The following is a 21,531-nucleotide window of genomic DNA, read 5'->3' as shown; positions in this document are numbered from 1 at the left end:
TATAACCTAGAGCACTACAAAATTGCATTACTATGTGACATGGACCGTTAGAATAGACTAACCACGCTGAGCTACCCAAGTAACAAGAAGCCATGTTAAGACACTAGTGCCTCCAGACTTGCCAAAGGGCAGCAAATGTTCCTCTTCATATGCAGAGGACGTGAGCCAGAAGTGCTTCAGGATAAAAGTGTTATTAGTTGAGACTGAAGATATCAAAAGATATCCAATTCAGGATGATTAAATTCTCAGTTGCAGCCATCTTCTGACCTTTCAGGTAACCAGCAATTGATTGCCTTGCATGAAATTGAATTTCCAACTATCAGAAGACAGAATAGAGTGTATCTGATCTACAACATCTGCAGAAAGGTAGAGTCCACCATCTGGTACTTACTGTTGTGCTTAAAGATTCGAATAGTTGCTCCTGACAGTCTTGCTCCAAGCACTAGTGATGCATGATTCAGTTCATCACTCAAAATCAAACAGCCCTGAATTAGAAGAGGAAAGAGGAAGATATTAAAAAGGTTACGTTTCACAGCCAAACATATAACACCTTTCAGCTCTGAACTGCTTAGAGATCATTTAGGAAAAAAACCCCCACACTTCCAACATAAATGCAGTTAGTCGAGGCAAGACTTGCTAAGGAACAATCTGCAGCCTTAGTACGGCAAATAAAAATACACAGCTGCTGTTAACAGAAAGAACCACTTAAGTTTCACTTTTCCCAGAAGTCCTCCAGCCGAATCTGCCTGAATATCTCACATGAATCTCTCAATTGTGATATTCATCCTCCTCTGCAACCAGGTAAAAAAGAGAAGAGCAGCTGGCCGCCATTCACTCAGCAAGTCCACACTCGTGCCAAGACACAGCCCACCGAAGCCCTGGATTAAAGCCCTTACCAAAGTTTCGCTATTTCATACATTAGGAGGTAAGCACTGACTAAACCCCATGTGTCCTCAGTGGTACCAAAGGGACTAATTTTCTTTAATGAACAGAACTATTAAGAACTTTCTAGATGGAGGTAACATACAAGAAACAGGAAGTGGGAACCAAAACCGCAGAGTGAAATTGAGTTTTCTGAAGCCATTAAACTTTACATTGAACTTGCTTGTTTTTTCAAACAAGGGAAGATACGTTCTTCAAATATCAAATATCAAATCAGAATACGTCTGTTTTGAGAGCAGCAAGCATTACAGGTCAGTAATGTACTAGGCTGAACATTTAGTCACAGTGTTATCGCTATGGACTACTGGAACGCATACTGGGGGATTAGTTTGTACAAGAGCAATAATATTTCTAAATAACTTTGGCCCACTCCAATTACTATGCAAATCTTCCACAACTCCGTAAATGGTTAAGTTAAAAATCCAAAAATCGTGTTAAGATGCTGAAGATTTGATAGTAAACACGTGTTTGTTCTGTGTTTCTCTATTAACAACTGGTGGAGGGAAGAGTCAAGAACATTTCTTCCCTGCAATGAGTTACTAGAACGGACTGTGAAAAAGCATTGCCTACAGTTACACAAGGAGGTGTCACAAACAATCGGAGTATTTTCTCCACAATAAAGAAAATTTTGCACTAGAATTGTAACGTACCTAGAAATACTCTACAGCCTGGGAAAGCTCGAGACTGATTTTCCTCAGAAACTGCACTAAATCTCAAGTGTTCAAGCTGTTGTTACAAAGGATTAACACTGCACATTTCAGTGGCATAAGAAGCATGGAAATCTCCAGTTAGTGTTTTCTCTGTGGAACTACTATACCAGACCGAGTATGTATACCATGTCAGAGGGCATTGCTGTTAAACACTACTTTACCAAAAACTGAATATAATAATCCAGTACTAGTATCCTTCTTAAATGGTCAGAACCAGGAAAAATGATAGTTTAAAAAAAAAAAAAAAAAAAAAGAGATTAATAGTCCCAAAGGAGCTTCTCCATAAAAAAACAAGTACAAGGCTTTTGGCAGAGAAAGTAGATTTAACAAATTGAAGAGCAGCCTCCCTTCACCCCTGTGTAACAGAAGAGGATATTCAGTTAGACAAAAAAAAAAAAAAATTTAAAACTGAAGAGGAAGTAAAGTCTAGTATTGTCTGCCACTAGAGAAAGGGCAAAGTATCAAAGCACACTGGTACAGTACAGCAATCGCTGATGGTCGTATGTAAAACTGAGTCCTGCTACTGCAACAGTAGAGTTCAGTTGCATTTAGCAACAAACTAATAATTAAGAGAGCATCCAGAAGACTAACACTAATTGGAGATCAGTCTACTGGTATCCAGAAAAATATATGCCAGTGAAGATCAGACTTCCCAATGCATCCTACAAAGCAGACATGGAAACTGATGTGAACGCCACATCTTATCAAAAAGCACTGCACACAAATTGTGTAATTCAGCCCTGAGCACTTAGTTTCACAAACTAACAACACACGGGAAATCAGTTTTCTTACAACCAAAACCAAATCCTTCAAGCACCGTTGCTCTAATTCCATTATCTCGCCTCTGTCAGTCCAGATCTATGATGAAAAGCTCTATGCTACTGCCAGTACAGAATGCTGTTATTAGCTAGTTACAGTAACATTAATGGCACTTACTCCAAAACAGGCAACTTTTAAGTCCTAGCTTAGCCTCCAAACGGTCTAACAACTTCTGACTATGCAATCCTCAAATCTCACATTATTTGTGCTCTAGGCTCAGCATACTTGGCAGTGACTGTACCAGGCAGCCAAAAACTTGGCTGTCAGCTGTGGGTCTCTCCTGCTGCAAACTGCCAGGTGCAGAAAGACCTGTTTTTACTGATGCTTTAACAGTGCTGAAACACAACTTTTAGTGTACACAAACTATACCTGTTTTCAGCACCTGCTTAGTAGAAGCTGCTGTTAACGAGGTATAGTGAATAAAGATCAACCAGGTAACGCTAATGAAGCTTTTGAATTCCTTTTGCTGACCAATGCTGAACCACCAGATTATGGGGTAGAGACAGATCCTCCTCGGATAGTCAAGTCATATTTGTTGCTATGAAAAGAGGATTTAGTAGCAACATAAACCAAGCGCCTCAGGATTCCACAGAGCAAAAAGAGAACAGCTGGTCCAGTATTACATATACGTGAGTAACTTTATTGCAGTAGTTTGTGTTACAAGCTAATTAAGTTGCAATATAGGTGCGCAGATACAATGTTAATAACTACTTGCTTCAAATCATACCCCTGACTGTCGAAGAAACTGCTTCTAGCCAAATGCAGAAGCCATTACTGATTATATTTGCCAAACATCCAAAAATTTGTGTTCCAAGCAGCTTTGCACCTGAAAATGTACACAGGACATGCAGAAAGACACAAACAGTAGCACAAATATGAAAGCCCAAGAGTTTAATCAAGCACGAGAGTTTCTGGGCTTTACTGAAGAGTCTACCAAAGCACTGCCAAACAGGCTGTGCACACACAGCCCATTGTGTACTGGGTGGTGCCAGAATTCAGGATTTATGGAGTCTGTATTTGCAGACAATGAAGAAAAGAAAAGTGCAATGGGAAGCAGCTTCAGGCAGCCAAAAAAAGGTATTTAGTGAATGTTCTGAGCTGTGAAATGGTTCATTTGACAAGAACTCTTTTCTTCAGAAGAAAGCATTTTCTTTTTGGAGTATTCACCTGAGTATAAGGGCACTTCTAGTGTCACGAGGCAGAAGCTTCTTACTATTTGATTTAAAGTGCACAAAATCTAAGCATGCTCATTACTAACACAGTACAGACTGCTGTATCCATTTATAAAAAAAGCTGGTTTAGTAAACATCCAAGTTATGTGCGTGAAAACAGGTATGATACATGCCTTAAAATTCACCATTCGGATTCTCTCAATGGTTACAAAAACTGTTACAGTTCAAATGTGAAAACTAAGGAGCAGAGTAAGTTATTTCAAGGCTATTCTCATAAGATATTAAAGATATACAGTGGGATTCATATCCCCAGAAAAAAGTTCAGTCACTTTGCAGTAATGGCCAATTTGTACTGACTTACAACAGACAGAAGTCTACTTAAACGTATCTGACCACGTGTGTTCTGAATTCAAAAGGTCTCACAGAAATCAAGAATTATTTTTCTGTTGAAGAGAAAATGTGGGAAGATAAAGAACAGAGAAATGCAAGTAAAAGATACGTCAGGAGTAACACACATGGTTCAAGATCATAGTACTGCTGAAGTACTTGACTTCAGAAAGACAGGATTTGAAGCACTGAATTTCTCTCTGGCATGGGACTCAAAAATGCCTTTCATTATGGAAAGCATCTGATATTTAGAACTTAAAAGACCAAAAGAAAAGAGATATTATGTAAACAGTGCTGCTTCATTATTACAAATAATATGCAGGATGCATGCCTGACGACACTACAGCTAATCAAGAAGAGATTTGCCAGGAAAAACAAGGCAGCAATTTTATAGTCTGTAGATACCGTAAATGGAAGAATTTACGAAGTGATCTCAGGAAGTGGAAAAATAAATAAATGGAATAGAGGGAAATAATTCGCTACAGAGGATCAAAGAATTCCAACAGGCTAGTAGTATCAGGCTAACAGCAAACCATTTTCAAGAAGAGAAACCAGTTCCAGTACTTGCACTGTTTTACTCTAAGTAGGAGCTAAGGGAACATACACATTGCATCAGAGGATACAAAGAGATTTCTTAATTTCATTTTCCAATAACTAAAAAAACCACGCAGGACACCCAGGCTGCATTGTGTACTGTTTTACGGGGCACACAGCAGACATCATCAGTCTTTGCATTTGACCTTGTTTCTCTCAAATAGCTTTTCTACTAGGATTTTGCTCCTTCAATGGAATGATTTTTCAGCTGTCGCTCAGAGATAATAAATTCAGTATGTACCAACATGCAATGCAGCTTATCTGTGTGTCTCACTGACACAATCACTTCATAGCATCTCAAGAACATCAAAATACCATCAGCCAATCAGCCTGTTAATCAGCCACCATTTCATACACTGAGTAGCCTGAGGAAGCGATCCTTCACATGCTAGGCTCTCTCCCAGAAAGAGGGCAAGATCTGGACTGGTATTGGTCCCATGGATGCTGTTTCCCAAAAAGATTTTTCCTGAGGTTAGAAATGCATACTGTGACATAGAGTTTCCACAGAGAGTATCTGCAGGGCTTGCCACCGAAGAAAACTAAAACCAAACAAGTGGCTTCTAGAAAACCCAACCAGCAGAATCTGTTAGATGAGCTTTAGCCAGTGACTGAAGCCATACCTTGCCAACTAAAGCAGGAATGTTCATAGAGTTGGTTGCAAACCCCATTCCATACGCCATTGCAGATTCCACACCTAGAAACCTGGCAACTAGCTTTTCCAGCTCCTCATGTTTGTCCAAGTTTCCTGCACATAAAACAGGTGAGAAATTCAGAGTGAGAAGAAGCTTTCACTATTGCTATATACTATGAGAAGAACTTCCACCAATCAGGCTGCTCTTTATTTAAAGGCCCATAAGGGAACACTGGGAAAAATAATATATATATATATATATATGAAAATAAGAGCGCCAACTGCTGTGCCACGCAAACTAGACCCAGCAAGTCAATTTGCCTCCCCTGAAGTAAAAGCTTCTTTTTTGATTAATGTAAAGTGTAGAACAAGTAAAGTTTCAAAGACCTGTGATCGGACTACAGACTTTGAAACATCTATCAGGGGAACATCCTATCTTGCTCCAACTTACCCATCTCCTGCCTAGTGCTGCACACTCCAGCTCCATACTGGGACAGAACTTTAGATGCTGCTTCTTGGCAAGTCCCAGCCTTCTGTGCAAATCCAAGGTAGTTGTAGGAACCCATATTAATAATGCCCTTTATCACTCTCCCCGTGTACCTGTGTTTTAAAAACACCACAAATTAGGACACCCACAATTAAAGAAATTAAATACACCAGAAGATTCTTATTTCAGTTTCTTAGAATATACACCGAAATGTTAAAAAAAAAAAAAATCAACAGAATCAACCATTAAGTATTTCAGTACTGCCCCTCACCAAACCAAAACAAAGAGATGCTTTCCCTGCTTTACAGACTCAAACTAGCTCCCAGAAGGGTTTAGATTAAAAGGTGATCTTTGCTATTGTATCTAAAATTGCTTGCGGTTTCTCAAACCGTTTGTTCTTCTGACGTGTCTGCCCTCCATCCCAGAAATGTACAACTTTCTTCTCAATTACAAAATAAGATCTCCAGATCAATTAACTTGGCAGCCCCCCCCTCAAGCAGGATATCCTCTAACCACAGAAAGGAAACACATCTGGCACTGCTATGTTAACAATACATGACAAGATTAAGGAAGAAGTTTAGCAGAAAAAAAGAGTTTTAATTATTCTGTCCTTGAAAGCCAAGGAGAGACATGACTAGTTTCACCAAGTACTGTGCTGCAAATCTCTTCACATCAAACTTGTGATGCATGTTTGCAATTTGTAAAAATCATTGTCCTTGCATTTCTGATTTTGTTTCTACCGACTACTTCTGTTCTGACTCAAAACAATCATGTTAAATGCTGCTACCTGAAACTGAATTTACTTCAAGTGTCAGGACTGATTCTAAATCAACACAAAGTCACAAGTAGCAGTGCAATACAAATTATCTACTCCAGGTTCTGCTCATCACACACAAAAGTATTGATTTTATTACAGGCATACACCCATGAAATCTTAACACAGGTGGGAACCTTAGCAAACAGCCAAAAAATTATACACAAATCACCTCAGTGGCCAGATGTGTTTCAAAAGAGCAAAATACTTTGACTAAATTGATTGAACCACTGGAAAGCCCAAAACAAACACGAATCACTGGTTGTTTAACCTCACAGCTTCCAACTTGCTCTTATAGACCCTCTTCAAGACAGTCGTTGGAAACTTTTTCTTCATTTGTGACTCACGTGAATGTCCAGTTATAGTCATGAGAAACTCTCTCCATCATGTCCACTTTGGCCCCTGGCACACTGCAGATTGGACGGTTCCAGCTGTCCCGAATCCGCATGTAGAGGTTTCTGTTGTAGAAGTTTTCAAAGTCCTGGTACAATGGGACAAAGTCCTGAAATGCAAAAGCACTCAAAGTAACAAAGGAAAATATATATTACAGCAAACTAGAAATAAGAGGAGTAAGTTGTTTCTGTCATTTGGATGTAATTTATAAATAAATAAAATCCAGAAAAATCCAAGGGGGGGTGGTGGTGGAAAAAAAACATCTGGGGGGGGGGCGGGCAGAAAAAGTTAAATAGCTCATCACAAGCCCTGAAATCAAATTCACCCAAATTGGTTTTAATTCTGGAAATCCACGCCAGTGCAAAATTATTTGAAGGTGGGGCTGCAGCAAAGCTGAAGAGATTAATCTACTAGTGCCAAATTCATCCAGCTAGACGCGATTTCCAAACTTCTTCAACCTGCAAACATACATGCCCAAGACTTCCTCAACAGTAGGTCCTTATTTGTATATAATTTAAGTAGCTCATAGAATCTCAAAGCCATCAATCACAACCAGAAAAACCAATCATGGCATTAGGTCACACTTCAAGTTAGAAATCCTCAAAGAATTCTAATGTATAGCATCACAGAAACTGAATTGGGAGCTCCTAATGACACATCAAGGTTTGGTCCTCTGAACTCAAATGGGACTTGAAATACCTTGGCTCTCTTTCCAGCTCTTGCTGGGTAGTTGAGGAGAGCACCTCTCTCAAAACACACAATAAACCCACATGGTGAAATGCATGGGCACATCTCTGCAAGAGATTTGAATTCAGCCTTCAGAGTTAAACAAAGCAAAGGAATATGCAATTGCTTTTTGGTACCAAACAGTATGCATTGCTTTGCTGCATGCACAAAGAATTTGAAAACTGAAGTATTCTGCTGTATTTTATTCTGTACATAAGAAACAAATTGGATACAGCAGCACTAGCATTATTATAGAGATTACTGTTAGAACTTCCTACAATTTTTTGTTCTGCATCCAAGCTAATAAGATACATTATGGCATCTCTCTTCTGCACAGCTTATCGGCACTTAAGTCCCACAGGATTTCTTTGCATGAGCTTTTCCTGAATTCTAGCTTCCCTTCCAACGTTTTTCAGGAAAAGTGACTGTCTTGAATGGATAACACACAAGAATGCCAAACTAACTGTGATAGCAAGGACATCTGAGCACCCAAGAACATTTTTTCTGGCCTATTTAAAATGCTCCAAAGTCATGGGATTTCCTTATTACTATTCAAATAAAAAGGAAGTTTGACATTCAGTAGTGATAAGAATGCATAATTCATTTGCTACTGCTGGGGGGGGGGGGGGGGGGGGGAAGCCTTTTTAATAATCTACAAAAGGAAAAAGTAGAATTTAAGATAAAGGTATGAGCCAGCATAGCACTTCTTCCTGTTTTTCTTAAGAGAAATAAATGTAAACTTGGTGAGGGGCATTTTATTTTTGGTGACAGGATAAGCAACACAGAATATCTGTCCAAACAAATATTATGGTGCCTGACATTTGTACCACTGAAACAAAACCAGGAGCATTTATGTCAGCTTAACAACCCAAACAAATGGGCACTGACCAGCTTTTACGTAACAATGCCCAACTGCAGCAAGACCTTCCTATTTTAATGATTTAACAACTTTGTCCTTTCAGTTTGGAGTAAAAGAACCATCTAGGTCCACCCCTTTGCATCCCCCTACCAGCACCTGCACAGGAAAGACAGTCTGAAAGTGCCGATTTCTAAGCAGATGTAGTTGCACCTAAGCATAACGACATGCCAAAAAGGCACAAAGACACGATTTTTCATCATTTCAACTATGGAAAAACAATCAAATTTAGCCAGTGATCACTGGGAAATACACAATGAATAGCCAGGGAATCACAAGTGTGTCCTTTCTCAGCAAAGGCTGCAGAAACCACATTTCTGTAAGCTAAGATGCATGGAAGGGCAATTATTTCTTCCACCTTCCTCTCCTTAAGTATAGTTTTGCATTATTTCACATGTCAGGTCTTTTAGAAAAGCACTTTGTCAAGAGAGGTTGTAGGTCAGCTAATACAAAGCTGTAATCCCCTAGAAAATCATTAGTTTTCTAAAGTAGCTGCACAGCTCTAGCCTTCCTTGACTTCAGCGTCTCACATTGTTCTAGGCAGAATGTTGGTTTTCAAGGCTGAATCACTAACAAACTGGTCACTTTCACAAAGGAGAAAAACATCTTGGTATTGACAAATGCATTCAGGAACTCCAGTCATACCTGAAGTTACATAGCTACTGCAGTCTATTACAAAGTGGTGATATGCATGAGAATACTTGTAGCAATATACTAAGATCTCAATTCATGACACTAATCCGAAATAATTATCTACAAGTTACTGAAACCCTCTGTTACATTGTTTGTAGAGGTGTGGGGAAAGAGCAAATCAACAAGAAACTGCGGCACATTAGAAGATCAATACCTGTGGGACTTGGACTTATGTCTAATTATAATCTACTGAGATCTTTTCAAGCATTTTCAACTCCTCTTAACCACCTTTGCATGAGAATTCAGCTTCCCAACAGTTATTCAAGCATACTATGTGACCCAGGAAACAACTGAGATTTTAGCCAACGTTCTTGGCTCGGACCAGAGGCTGGAAGTGAATCATCACACCAACTGAAGCAGGTACGCCTGGGCTGATACAGTCCACTCTTACCTCAGGTTACTGATCAGATAGACCATGTTTTCTTTCGAAACCCAAGCTGGCAAAGCAGGAAGAGTAACAAGCTCAACTGGTGAGATAAAGACAACCACCCACAACAGGCTGACACCCCCAAAGTATACAATGCAAGTATGGTCTTACAAGCCAACAGGATCACTAAGTTTAGAGTGATTTAACTGTGAAATAAAGACGTTCTCTGAACCTAATGGATTATTATATGGAAAAAAGGAGTCTTAAAAGTCAACAAGAATTCAAGGAACAAACGATGGCTGAAGGAATTAAGGTCTAATACGGAACACTAGCCTTAGTTTTTTGGGGGTACCAAGCTGTACGATTACAGCAAAGGGCTCTAAGTGAGGCATCAGCTTAATGCCAGCCCCTTTGTGGTCTGTCCTGCCCCCCAATAAGCCACCTTCAGCTAGCTCTTATGAGAAAGTCCCTGGGAATAGGACAGGCAGGGAGTGTTATTTTGGCAAACATCAAAATTGGACTGTATTTCCTCAGTAATCCTAACCCTACCAAGAGGTCCTCATGACCCAGGCATCTCAGAACACCAAAACCAGAAATGGTAGCGATATCGTGCCTTTAGAAACTAGTACAGACCTTAGCAGCTTGAAGGCCCTCTTTTGGAGCTGGCATGCAGGACCATATGGTCTGCCTGCTACTTTAGGGGTTGGTTTTTATGTTTGTTCTGCTCCACCTTTCTACAGTGTGGCATTTCAGATAGAGAGTAGAGAGGACAGTACACCAAAAAGACCACTTGAATTCCTCATGGAAATTAAACTCTTTCAATCCTTGAATCAAGAAAAAAAACATTTGGGGAGGAAGGGGGGGATGAAATCTATCAATCCATACTAAATCAAATTTTTAGCACGTGCAGCCGCAGTGCTCTGCTGCAACAGTGTCCTACCACTGGAAAAAATCACTGTCACCTTTAAACGGACTTCAGAGCTTATTGTTATTTTTCCATCAAGTTCTCATCCTATCAGATCAGATCAGACACTCTTTCTAGCCATAACAGAGCATAAGAGTATCAGCCTGAGACAGAACAGCTTCATTTGGAGGAAAAAATAGCCTAGGAGTGAGTGGTATCTTTGAGCAATCTTCAGAGTAAGGACAGCCAAACAACTTCACAAAAGTGAAGGTTACGCTGTTTCCAAACAAGGGAGCAAAAGCAGCGTGTTCTTTCATTCAAATTCCTATGAACTAAGCTAAGAAATCCTGAACAGCTCCATCCCTGTTGATTTCAGCCTAGAACATATATCCTGTTAGTAAGGTGATGCCTGATGAAGAAACCCTAGTGGTCTCCCAGAAGCCTGAAAGGCATAGTGATTTCAAGAAAGGGTGAAATAAGTGAAGAATAAAATTCTCCCTTGGGGTGCAGCACCTCAGCATAAGCGATGTGGGAATCCAAGTTTTCATCGTACTGTAAATTAATACTACAAGTGAAGGTCATAATGAGACCTTTGTAACCATTAGCTTGGGGCACGGTGACATGCAAGTGTAGTTATGCTGCTTTTAGAGCCAAGTTTTCACAGCATTGCACCTAAGCTAACAAATGGTGCCATGAGCACCAGCTGGGCTTATCTGCAATTCACATAATGTGTTCCCTGCTAATACAAAACTGACTCTGAATGGAAATCAAGTAGACAATTGCAACAAATTTCAGGCTTCTAAAAGGAAGCAAAAAGACTAGTTCCATCTCGCCACTACAGGAGTCAAGAAAAAAATGGAGCAATGGCTGCAGGTAACCTTTATACCATCAGGAGGCCTCTGACGAGCTATACAGGTGCTAGGACAACACTGAGCAAAGGGCTCCAGTTTACTGCCACTGAAACACTCCTACAGATGGGATTCCTGTGAACAAGTGTTTGAAAACCCCAGGTGCTAGAAACATGTTTTAACTGAGCCAGCTACTGAGCATGAAGAGGTATATTCGAGAGCTACTGGCCCCATTTGCCCAGTTGCTGCCCTATACAAAGCATACAAGGTGATCAACAGGCAAATCAGACTAGAATAAGCGTAAAAGTGATTTTCATCCTGCCTATACAATCCTACAAGCATTCTGCAGATTTAACTACATTATACGACATTACATTAAATTGGGTATGCATAAATAGATTCTAGCGTAACTATGAACGGTCATGTTAATTTTGCCACTTACCCATGCCTAAATAAGGCTGATAACGCTTCAGAGAGGATGTGCTACATACAAAACACTCGTTTCCAGGAAGAGCCCAGCTAGATATATTTTTAAACAAAGCCAAAAGCCATCAGACTATTTCCTGGAAATCAGTAGTAGCAAAGTCTGTCCCTCTTCACCCTTTTGTGTTCAAACAGTGAGTCAATATTAGGCTTTCCTGGACTCATTAATTTTAATGCAAGGCTCTAAAATTCCAAGGAATTTACTCACTGTCAGACTCTGTCCCAATATAGACCTATTGGAAAGCCTTTAAATTAGTCACTTGCTGTTTCTAGTTCTGATGCACAGACTAAGATTACAATATTAAGTGACAAGTCAAGGAAGGATTTGCTCTACTAAAATATATTGCCCTCTAAATCACACAAAAACTGAAGGTGACTTTTGGGGATTTCTTTTGTTTGTTTGGGTTTTTTTAGACTACATTTTGGATCTAACTTTACATTATGCTTTTGACTGTGATCACCTTCAGAAACTCACAACAGAAAATCCACATACTTCAGTTCAACGACTTTCAGGACAAGTTCATTCAGCCCTTTATGAAATACTTCCTCGCACTGTGTAATTCTGTTTTGCTGATAAAGCAGGTCGTCACACACTGTTCAGCTACACAGCTACTCCCACTGCCTTTGCTTTGAGCTTTTCACCTAAGCAATTATGAACTATTAAAGCTAACCCTTTTGCTTGATACTTAAGAAAATCATAATCATTTAGTTGGCTCTTTAGAATTTAAAGAAAAATGTTACTGTTCACACAGAGGTCACAAATCTGCCAGAGCAACCACAAGGCTCCTCCAATTTGCATGCATTAATTAAAAAAAGAAAGAAAACCAAAAAGCATGAGTTTCAAACTTTTTCCTGTGCACTAGTATCTGCACTCACTTACCAGAAGATGAGTGGGCTGTCAGCCAGCAGCTTGAGATTTTCAAATATTTGAAAATCATGAGAAGCTGATTGAAAACAAGTCATTGAGCACCCACCAGCCCCCTGCGGCACCAAAATACAACCTAGCTCCCACACCAGACTCACTACAATGTGCTCTCATCAATTCATTCACAGGCAAACAAAGCTTAAAGCAGCAAAGTGTGAGGGTAAGTACCGTATGTTCTAGACCTCACATGATCACTTTTCTCTTTGTCCTATATAGGAAACAGCTATTCCAACCAAAGCACTAGAAATGTGATCTGGGGAAGAACACCAGGCTGAGATTTCTTCAACGGCAAAATTTTTTTTTAACAGGATTTCCTATTTTTCATTCTTACACAATATTCACTGGCACTTCTTACTAGCTCCATCCACAGACATCTTACGTACGAAACAAACCAAATACATGCATCTCTTCCCTGCAAGCCATGACCAACACGCAGACTCAAAGGGTTTCAATTCATCTGTCTGGGAGGTGTACTTGTTAAGCAAATGCCTTTCAGGGTAAGATGCAATGCAAAGTTCATTTATAAAAACATTTCAGGGTAAATTTCTTTCAGAACTAGGATAACCAGTTGCCAACAAACTCTGTGCTTCAATGTGCCCCGTGACAATCCTTAGCAAGAGCCTAATATCAATAATGTATTCCCTAATTAGACCTAGTGCCCGAGGTCCTCCTTTTGTACGCTCATGTGAAGTCATGACTGCTCCCACAGAAAAGGGCTACTGTAAGCAGTCCTGCACCTTACATAATGGTAACAAGTATTTCAAAAACTGTGCAACAGAAATTAACCACTACAGTACAGAGTAACTGCACCAACACTGCAGTTACTCCTTTATAATCCTCAAGTACCATCAGTACAGACCAATATTTAAACCTTTATTCTAAGGTCTTGGTAGATTTCTGCAACTGTTTGATTTTCCTCTTCTGTATCAGCTTCTCGTTTATACACACAAAAATACAAGGGTGTCACGTTCTCAAGTGACACAAACCACCACAGCACAAATTACATTAATGAACACGTCAAGTTTCAAGCCAGCCATCCTTATTTGGATATTGTAACTGTTAAAAGGGATCTAAGATTTTTACTTCCAGATTCCAGAAGTCAGTTCTGGAAATAGTGTAAATTTAAACTCCTGTACTTTTAAACCAATATGAAATACCTATTATGCATTTAAGTCCTATGAGAATGTTTCTATTTTGGAAATAAGCGCCTTATTATGAATCAGCTTAATTCTACCTCATGATGCTCACAAAAAGAAGCTACTGTAAAGTAACTCTAGGCATTGGTTAGTTTACTGCATCTTAGCTGATCTACCGTAATATGATATGCCCTTTACTGCAGCACTGCCTCCAAAAAAGCCTTCCTTTTTTTTTTCTTCCCCTTGATTATTTGTTTGCATTAGTGAGATGTCCTTCCCACCCACTCTGTCTTCCACTAGCCTACTGCTTTTCTGGCTGCACACAGAACCAGAAGCTGGGAAACAAACACCCTTAATATTTTCTAAGCCAGACTGGCTCCCCAAAGCAGTTGAGAAAAACAGAATCCTGATCAACAAGAGTAATAAGCTAATTCACTCTACCTTTGGAGCAAAGCTCACTGGTATTCTATACCGTGCTGAGAGAGCTCACTCTAAGCCTTAGCAGGAAATAGGCTGCAAACTGCAAGTTTAAACAGTAGCTTTCGTAACAGCAATTAATTCCTGTGGGGAATAAAAGTCTCTAGACGTATTTTACATCTACTCAAAATTAGGATTCTCTAATTCTGGATTAACTGCTGAAGCAGGCAAGATTTTTCACCTGGTAACAGAAGCTTTTGTGAATAGGTTTTATCAGGAATTAATTACTTTTGATTACTACCAGTGAGCCAGGAGTCAGTACCTCAGAATACTCACCAGCTAACCTGCTAGAGCTTTGACTCCAGATGAATTTAAAGTCACCCAGCTTGTGCTCTGGTTCTCATCCACAAGTTTTTCTTTGCAGCCACTTAGGCCTAAGAGAATTAATACCATGCTTCCAAATCAAAACCCAGCCACAGGAGCAGCATCAGAAAGCCTCCTACTGCTGTCAAACTCAGACCAGATCCTCTGATAAGCATTTATTCAGCTGCTGATGCTGGCATATGCAGTCCCTCTCTCCCAAACCCTTGTTTCTGCAGGCAGGGCATCTCTCAGTGAGTTGATATAACCTCAGTGAGCGAGCAGCTGCACGGTGGTTAAAACATGACAAACTGTTGATGCAGCATTGAAACGCTATTTAGTTTAATGACACAGCAGTACTAGCATAATATTTGGGGCATCCAGAAGACTAGAAAAACAGCAGAAAACTGACCAACACTGCTCCCAAAAGAAATGCTCACGATCTAGCTTGACCACATCATTTCCCACCTACCATTATTTCCCAGCGGTTACCTTTTGTTCTTCTCTTTCTGTTGCATTTTGACACTTCTCAATCTTCCACTGCCGCATGAAATCTCGCAGATATCCAAAGAGAGTGAGAACACCATAGCCTACGTAGGTCAGCACAGCAACCAGCATTGGTGTTTCTTCGAAAGCTTCATTGAAAGGCCTTTTGTATAATCCTCCATTGTGCACAATATGATTTATCTATAGTAAATATTTAAAGAGAAGCAGTTGTGAGATACTCATTCAAGAAATGATATAGGCATTTCAGAGTAGTCCCTGCCCCTCCAACCAGCTATAAGCACTGCATCGCCCCCAGCCCAGCTCAAAGTACGTCCAGCTAGATCCAGCCATTACTGATAAATACCATCCGTTTCCATATATGAGGTTGCCAAGTTGTTAATGTAACCAAAGTCACAGTTACCGATTTAGCGCAGTTTAATCTAACATCTCATTAAAGTTCTTTTAGCTTGTGAAGCTACATAGGAGAGCATCGCTTATATCAAGGCCAACCAAAATGAAAAAATTGCCTTCCCCCTTCACCAAGAACTGGGTAGGTACAAATAACAGTACAGTAAGGCTTCCCAGGCTTGCCACAAGTGAAAACAAAACAGAAATGAATAGTTTTATTAATCTAAACAATGTATTCTTAGAATTATGAGAATTGGAAAAAAACCCTGGAAAATATCAAAATAGACTCAACTTTGGAAGCCTGTATTACTATTAAAAAAATAAGCATAAGCTAGTCTCTCCGTAGCTGTCAGCCTAAAGATGCTGACGTAAATGCTATACTCATCCATGAGGCTGACATGACACCACAGACAAAAAAGTCATTGTATACACAGTTTCAACATCGCATATATGTCAGCACGCAGAACAAAGCAAGGCTTTCTGCATAAAATCCACACTAAAAGTCATCTTGCCACTTGCATACCATCTCCTGAAGGTAAGAACCTGACTGGTTGTTTAATACACGTGCATGTCCATCTCAAGTACTACCACTACAAAACACAGTATTTGTGAGTATTAAAGAAAAACTTCACAGCTACAAGGCAAGGGCTCACTCAACGTAACACTGTGGGGAAAACCACCATGGTTTTAACTAGATTACTTGTTCAAAGAACTAAGTTAAAGATCAGATCTCAAAAGTCAATGTATCAAAACATAGAAACCCAGCTATTAGATGCAAATTGCTATCTATATTCCTAAAAGTTATAGAATAGCTACATGTGAAAGAACACTCTCCAAGACATAAATCCCCTATCTGTAGCATTAAATATATACATATAATAAGAAGTGTATTTTAAAAAATATTCTAATAAAAGAAACATCAACACCTAGGAAAGAGGTTGATCCTAAATACATCAAAAAAGGACAACAGCCAATAATTACTGAAGGGTGGGGGCCAGCAGACAGAAAAAACCCAGTTATTTACCTATGGCACTCCTAGTATCATATGGGAAAGAAAGACCCAGAGTTGTACCAGCCTCTAACAGCTAATGAATCAATAAAGGCAGACATACTTGCTGGCCTCAGCAGACACTGCATTATTTGGAAAGTGACATCTGCTCGTCTCAGGTGCTGAAGCAAGTCTGCATTTCAAGCCTGGCATTAATATCTTGAAAGTAATTTTTCAGACAACAAGGGTGTGCTCTGAGTATACAATTATGCTATAGCTATGCAGTTACTGAGCACAAAGACTGCACCAGCACCTTCCTCCTAATACTCATTTCTACCTCTCCCCTTCTACTGACACAGACATCCAGAACAAAGTTTTAAGTAGAGCAAATCCTCTGGTCACGCTAGTTGCGAGGACTTTAGAATTGGTGCCGGTGCAGAAAAACCAGCAAAGATACAGGAGGAATTTCTCTTCTGGCAGCAGCACTTACCCAGATGCAGATAACCTAGAGCATTCTGAGGCCAGGTTTATTAATGAAGTAGTTTTAACAACATACTGTACACAGTAGTGGCTTAAGCTAGAAAATGACCATGCTTTGGAACAGGTGTAGGAACACCTGCTTACCACATTGCAGCTCAGATTATGGCAATTTAAAGCTTTAGTGGAGGCCACAGGTTCATACACTGTTTTCTTCAGGAACTGTGCCAGCCGAAGCAACTGCCCCTGCCCCACTCACTCCCACTTTGTGCCACCTGTGTCGCTCTCTGGCTTGCACAACTAAGGCTAATCCGATTTTCAGCACAGCATCCCTCCCGACACTGAACTGATCCAGGTTGAATACACAATGGTTTGCAGAAGGTTATTTATTAGACCCTAATAGTCTTTACAGCACTGCTCCACGCACAAACTCATTCGACAGATCTCAGCAAACAAGAACCCCCAGCTGTTGGGGAGAAAGGAGGGGCACCAGCACCACGACAATCAGCAGGCTTGATGAGCCCACACTGCGGAGGAAAAACCATGAAAGCTTTCTCTTCTCTGTTACTCTCGGGATTCCTTAACTGTATCACTATGACGCCAGTTCATGAAACCATAGAATTTTATTGCATCCAGATCTCAGAAAGATCATGCACCAAAGCTCCAACTACTCCAATTTCATGGCTTGATGAACTGAAGTTGAATTTTGTGTCCCCACGGCGACAGACCAGGTTGTGAACAGCAGCTACTGAGGAGCAGGCATACCACCTACCTGCTACCTGGGGCTGTCTACTAGTAGCACATTTCTGGATAAGCAGACAGAAAAGTGGTAGTGACTACTTCGCAAACTATCTAGCATCTAATAAATAGATATCACATCAAAGCTTTTCACGTCTTTTCCAGTAACTGGATGTTCATCTGGAGGAGGTGAAAGGCTACATCCTAAGGATATAGATCTAAGACTACCTAATAACAGAAAATAGCAACTGAAAAAATTCCAACAACAAACCAAAACCTACACACAATTTTAATCAGAATAAAAGCATACCAATTTTCTCCAGGTCTTTAGAGGTGTCTCTGCTTGTGACAAATGCTAAAACTAAACTAGTTATTCCACATGGTCAAAACCCAACATTTCACTGAGAAAGGCTCTTTTGGGAATACCTGTATTGATTCAACACATACTCTAATCAATTTCACCTCCCAGTGTTCTTCCACCAATGTGCATAAGCATTGTTATATATGCATATACACCCTTATACTCTCATGTCAGCTACCATGTAAGCTGAGAAGCTTCTACACTATCCTATCTGAATTAAACACTAAATACTCTGAATGCAATTCCATGGACTTTTCATGAAGCATACAATGACTATAAATACACACTGAAGTGGCCTACAGAAGAGGCATTCTGTTAGACATTTTAGATACAAGCCTATTCAGTTTTCCAAGAACACCTTATAAATCTGCACATTAGCCTTCAAATGAAGGCTTACATGCTGCGAGCTCCAACCCTGCTGCCAAAGGGCAGCAAGTTCAGTTCCAGAGACCAAGAGAGAAGGTGGCTACACCTTAGTAATTCAAGTCCTACCATTAACAAAGTCTGCTGTGACCTTTGAACTAGAATATACCGCATATCTAAGTGGAGACCACAAAGAAAAGTCAAAGTTCACCTAAGCATGTGGTTCAAAAAAGCAGGTGTGTGCTCACCTACATCTCTCTCCTGTACTGCCCAGACTGCATGTACACAGAAGAGCACCGTCACATCAAGGAACTCAACTGCAGGAGAAAACCAGAGTGCACCAGCCAGCTGGTTATGGAAGGCAGCAAAGAGATGGCATTCCGAGTCAGCCACAGGTAACGCCTGTGTCGGGCCAAGCTCTTGGGGAAAGAAATCACACGAAACAGCATTGTAACTGTTACTGAGCAGCAGCAGCAGCATACAGCTACAGCTAGAAAGGACTGCACTGGTCTAAGCAGAACACATCAAGGGGTCTGATTATAAACATCTCCCCAACCTGCCAACAGCTCCAATTCATAAGATGTTACAGTACGAAACAGACTTCAGATTTAGTTCATCCTGCAAATTAGAAGCATTATAAGTAGCACGATAGCATGTCTAGTATAGGCAAAAGATGGGATTGTGGATGTACACTTGTACAGCAAAGCACACCCAACCTGATGTTCTTACCCAACTACTGCACAAAGTTATGCTTTAAAGACCACAACAGCCTCCAGACAGCATCCAGTCTTGCAGTGCTTTAAGGTCAGGTACCATCCAAATGAGACTGCAGCTCCACAGACAGAAAAGGTATTTCTGTCTATCCTGAGTTATTCAAACTCTTTAATGACATATATGGAAAACACCTCACATAATACCCCTGCTGCAGTTACCTTAGCATGATTAGGGACAGAATAGTGTCATCTGCGCAAAGATAGTTATTTAGGTCACCCCACTGAGCACAAATTCACACTAGAATGTATCCAATTCATGCTTTGATTACAACCTTGACTCTCCTACTAGATGTGAATCTAACTCCTTTATCAGAGCGTTAAAAAATTGCAATCCATAAACCGCAGTAAGCCAGCTTTTACCAGTACCCTTTGCTGTTTTCCATTTCTTAAATTTGGACAGAGAGAAGGACCACCATACCTCACCCTGTCATGGATTTACAAAGAAGGTTAAAACGAAACCAGCAGATACAGATTTCAGTGGTAATTACATGTTTGCTGCCGGCATTCAAAACAGGTCATGTATGAGACTGGCATTAATCTGAACCTGACTTTCTTCTCATCAAAACCTTATTTCTCAAAAACAACAGGAAAAGGTGTTTCTGTATATTTGCTATACCTGTGTTAGCAAACAACTTGGATAAGATCTCATGACAGAAATCAGCAGATGCAAAGGAGCACACAAGAAGCCAAACACTCTCAGACTGAAGGGTACCATGCTTAACTTTCAAAAGCATTAAGAAGTCAAAGTTTTGTGAGAAGACAAAAGCCATACTTAAGCACAGAATCATATGCAGACACTACTGTTAAACAACACACACGATTTATCAGAGGGATCTGAATACATATCTTGCATGGCAGGCATATACTTTAGGGACAGAAGATGCTCCAAATGCAACACACAGAGCACACAGTAAGAAAGAAGTACACAATAACTGGTGATGCTGCTACCCCAGAAACCCCCTAATACTCTGTATTAAGAGGCTTCTTCATTTTATGCTGCCAGGAAGAACAAAGTCAGATGAACCTGGCAGACTTCATGCAAACAGCTTAAAAGGATTATTTAAGCTGGAGCACAACTTCACTAAGTCTTATTAAAGTTTAGTAGCTTCTCATTGCCACATACCACACACACTGCAGAAATTTTACTAGCAGCTTTGCAGCTTTTTTTTATTATTATTATTTTTCAGAAACTTAACGTGGAAGGCTGCTTCCACGAGTTAGCTACTTTTTTGTCAAAGATTCCTGCCAACTATAGAGAATAAAATGGCAAGATACGCGATGCCCATCCACTCTAGGATGTGCCTCCACTCTCAAAAGCAGTCATATTTATAATAAAGGATATGGGGAGTCAACACTACAGGAACTACAGCACTGAGAACTCCACACAGGCAGCTGCTCTAAGCTCTTATGGTATTCTGTGGTAATTTTACTGTTTGCCCTTTTCCTTGTGCTGCTTTGTTCTTAGACTTCAAATCTCAGACTATTGCATGGGTAAAAAGACAAAATACTTACTATCAAAATTAAAATGAAACTACTTGAATTGCATTTTAAGCTTTAAAAAAAAAACCACACAGGAGGGAAATTTGTTTTACAAGACAAACTTTAACACTCGAGCGTATTCCAAATTACTCTTCTTGTTGGCAGGCATTATCAAATATTTTTATTTCCAAATGCCAAGAAATGTGGCATTCCTTTGTTAAGATGCACTTGCCACACCTACAGTATAAATCTTCATAATGTTTAAGTGTTGCTAAAAGGAAAAAAACCAGCCTAAACAAGTGAATGATGCAATTAAGTTTGGGGTATTTTTGCTTACTACATACGTCTAACAATTTAAATCCTACTGAGAATATACTTTTCCTGACACTTTACCTTAAACTACCTCTAAAACTAATATGTTCCTTTATCTAGTACAGTGTTGTGACAGAAAATTCCTTACCTGCACGCTTGATTACTAAATGTGTTTTACAATAAAGATTTCCAAAGACAGCACAAGTCTGCAGTGGTTTACCAACAAGTCAATCTCTAGGCTTTAAGATACCTCTGAAAGAGTTCCCAACATACTTTAGAATTGCTCTTACTTATTTTTACAGACATTTAAAACCTTTTACTTCCTAAACTTTTTACCTCCTGCCTTCTCAACTCTAAGTATTCTTCAAGACTATACCCTTCAATTATAAATAGTTCTTTTTCTAGGAGTGATTTCTTAATGA

General features: G+C 39.9%; 1 protein-coding gene across 1 annotated transcript in view; it reads right to left on the bottom strand.

Moving 5' to 3' along the window:
- SPTLC2 (serine palmitoyltransferase long chain base subunit 2) overlaps positions 1-21,531 on the bottom strand; it is a 73,437-nt gene that overhangs the window by 45,744 nt on the left and 6,162 nt on the right. Inside the window, exons 2-6 of the mRNA XM_080395279.1 lie at positions 15,217-15,411; positions 6,904-7,058; positions 5,707-5,855; positions 5,245-5,369; positions 392-485 (exon numbers count right to left, since the gene is read on the bottom strand). Coding sequence (XP_080251405.1) covers positions 392-485; positions 5,245-5,369; positions 5,707-5,855; positions 6,904-7,058; positions 15,217-15,411 — 718 coding nt within the window. The remainder of the gene's footprint in view (positions 1-391; positions 486-5,244; positions 5,370-5,706; positions 5,856-6,903; positions 7,059-15,216; positions 15,412-21,531) is intronic.

This window comes from Falco punctatus (genome assembly GCF_963210335.1).
Source record: "Falco punctatus genome assembly, chromosome: 7".
NCBI lineage: Eukaryota > Metazoa > Chordata > Aves > Falconiformes > Falconidae > Falco > Falco punctatus.
This window is presented reverse-complemented; position numbering and strand designations above follow the sequence as displayed.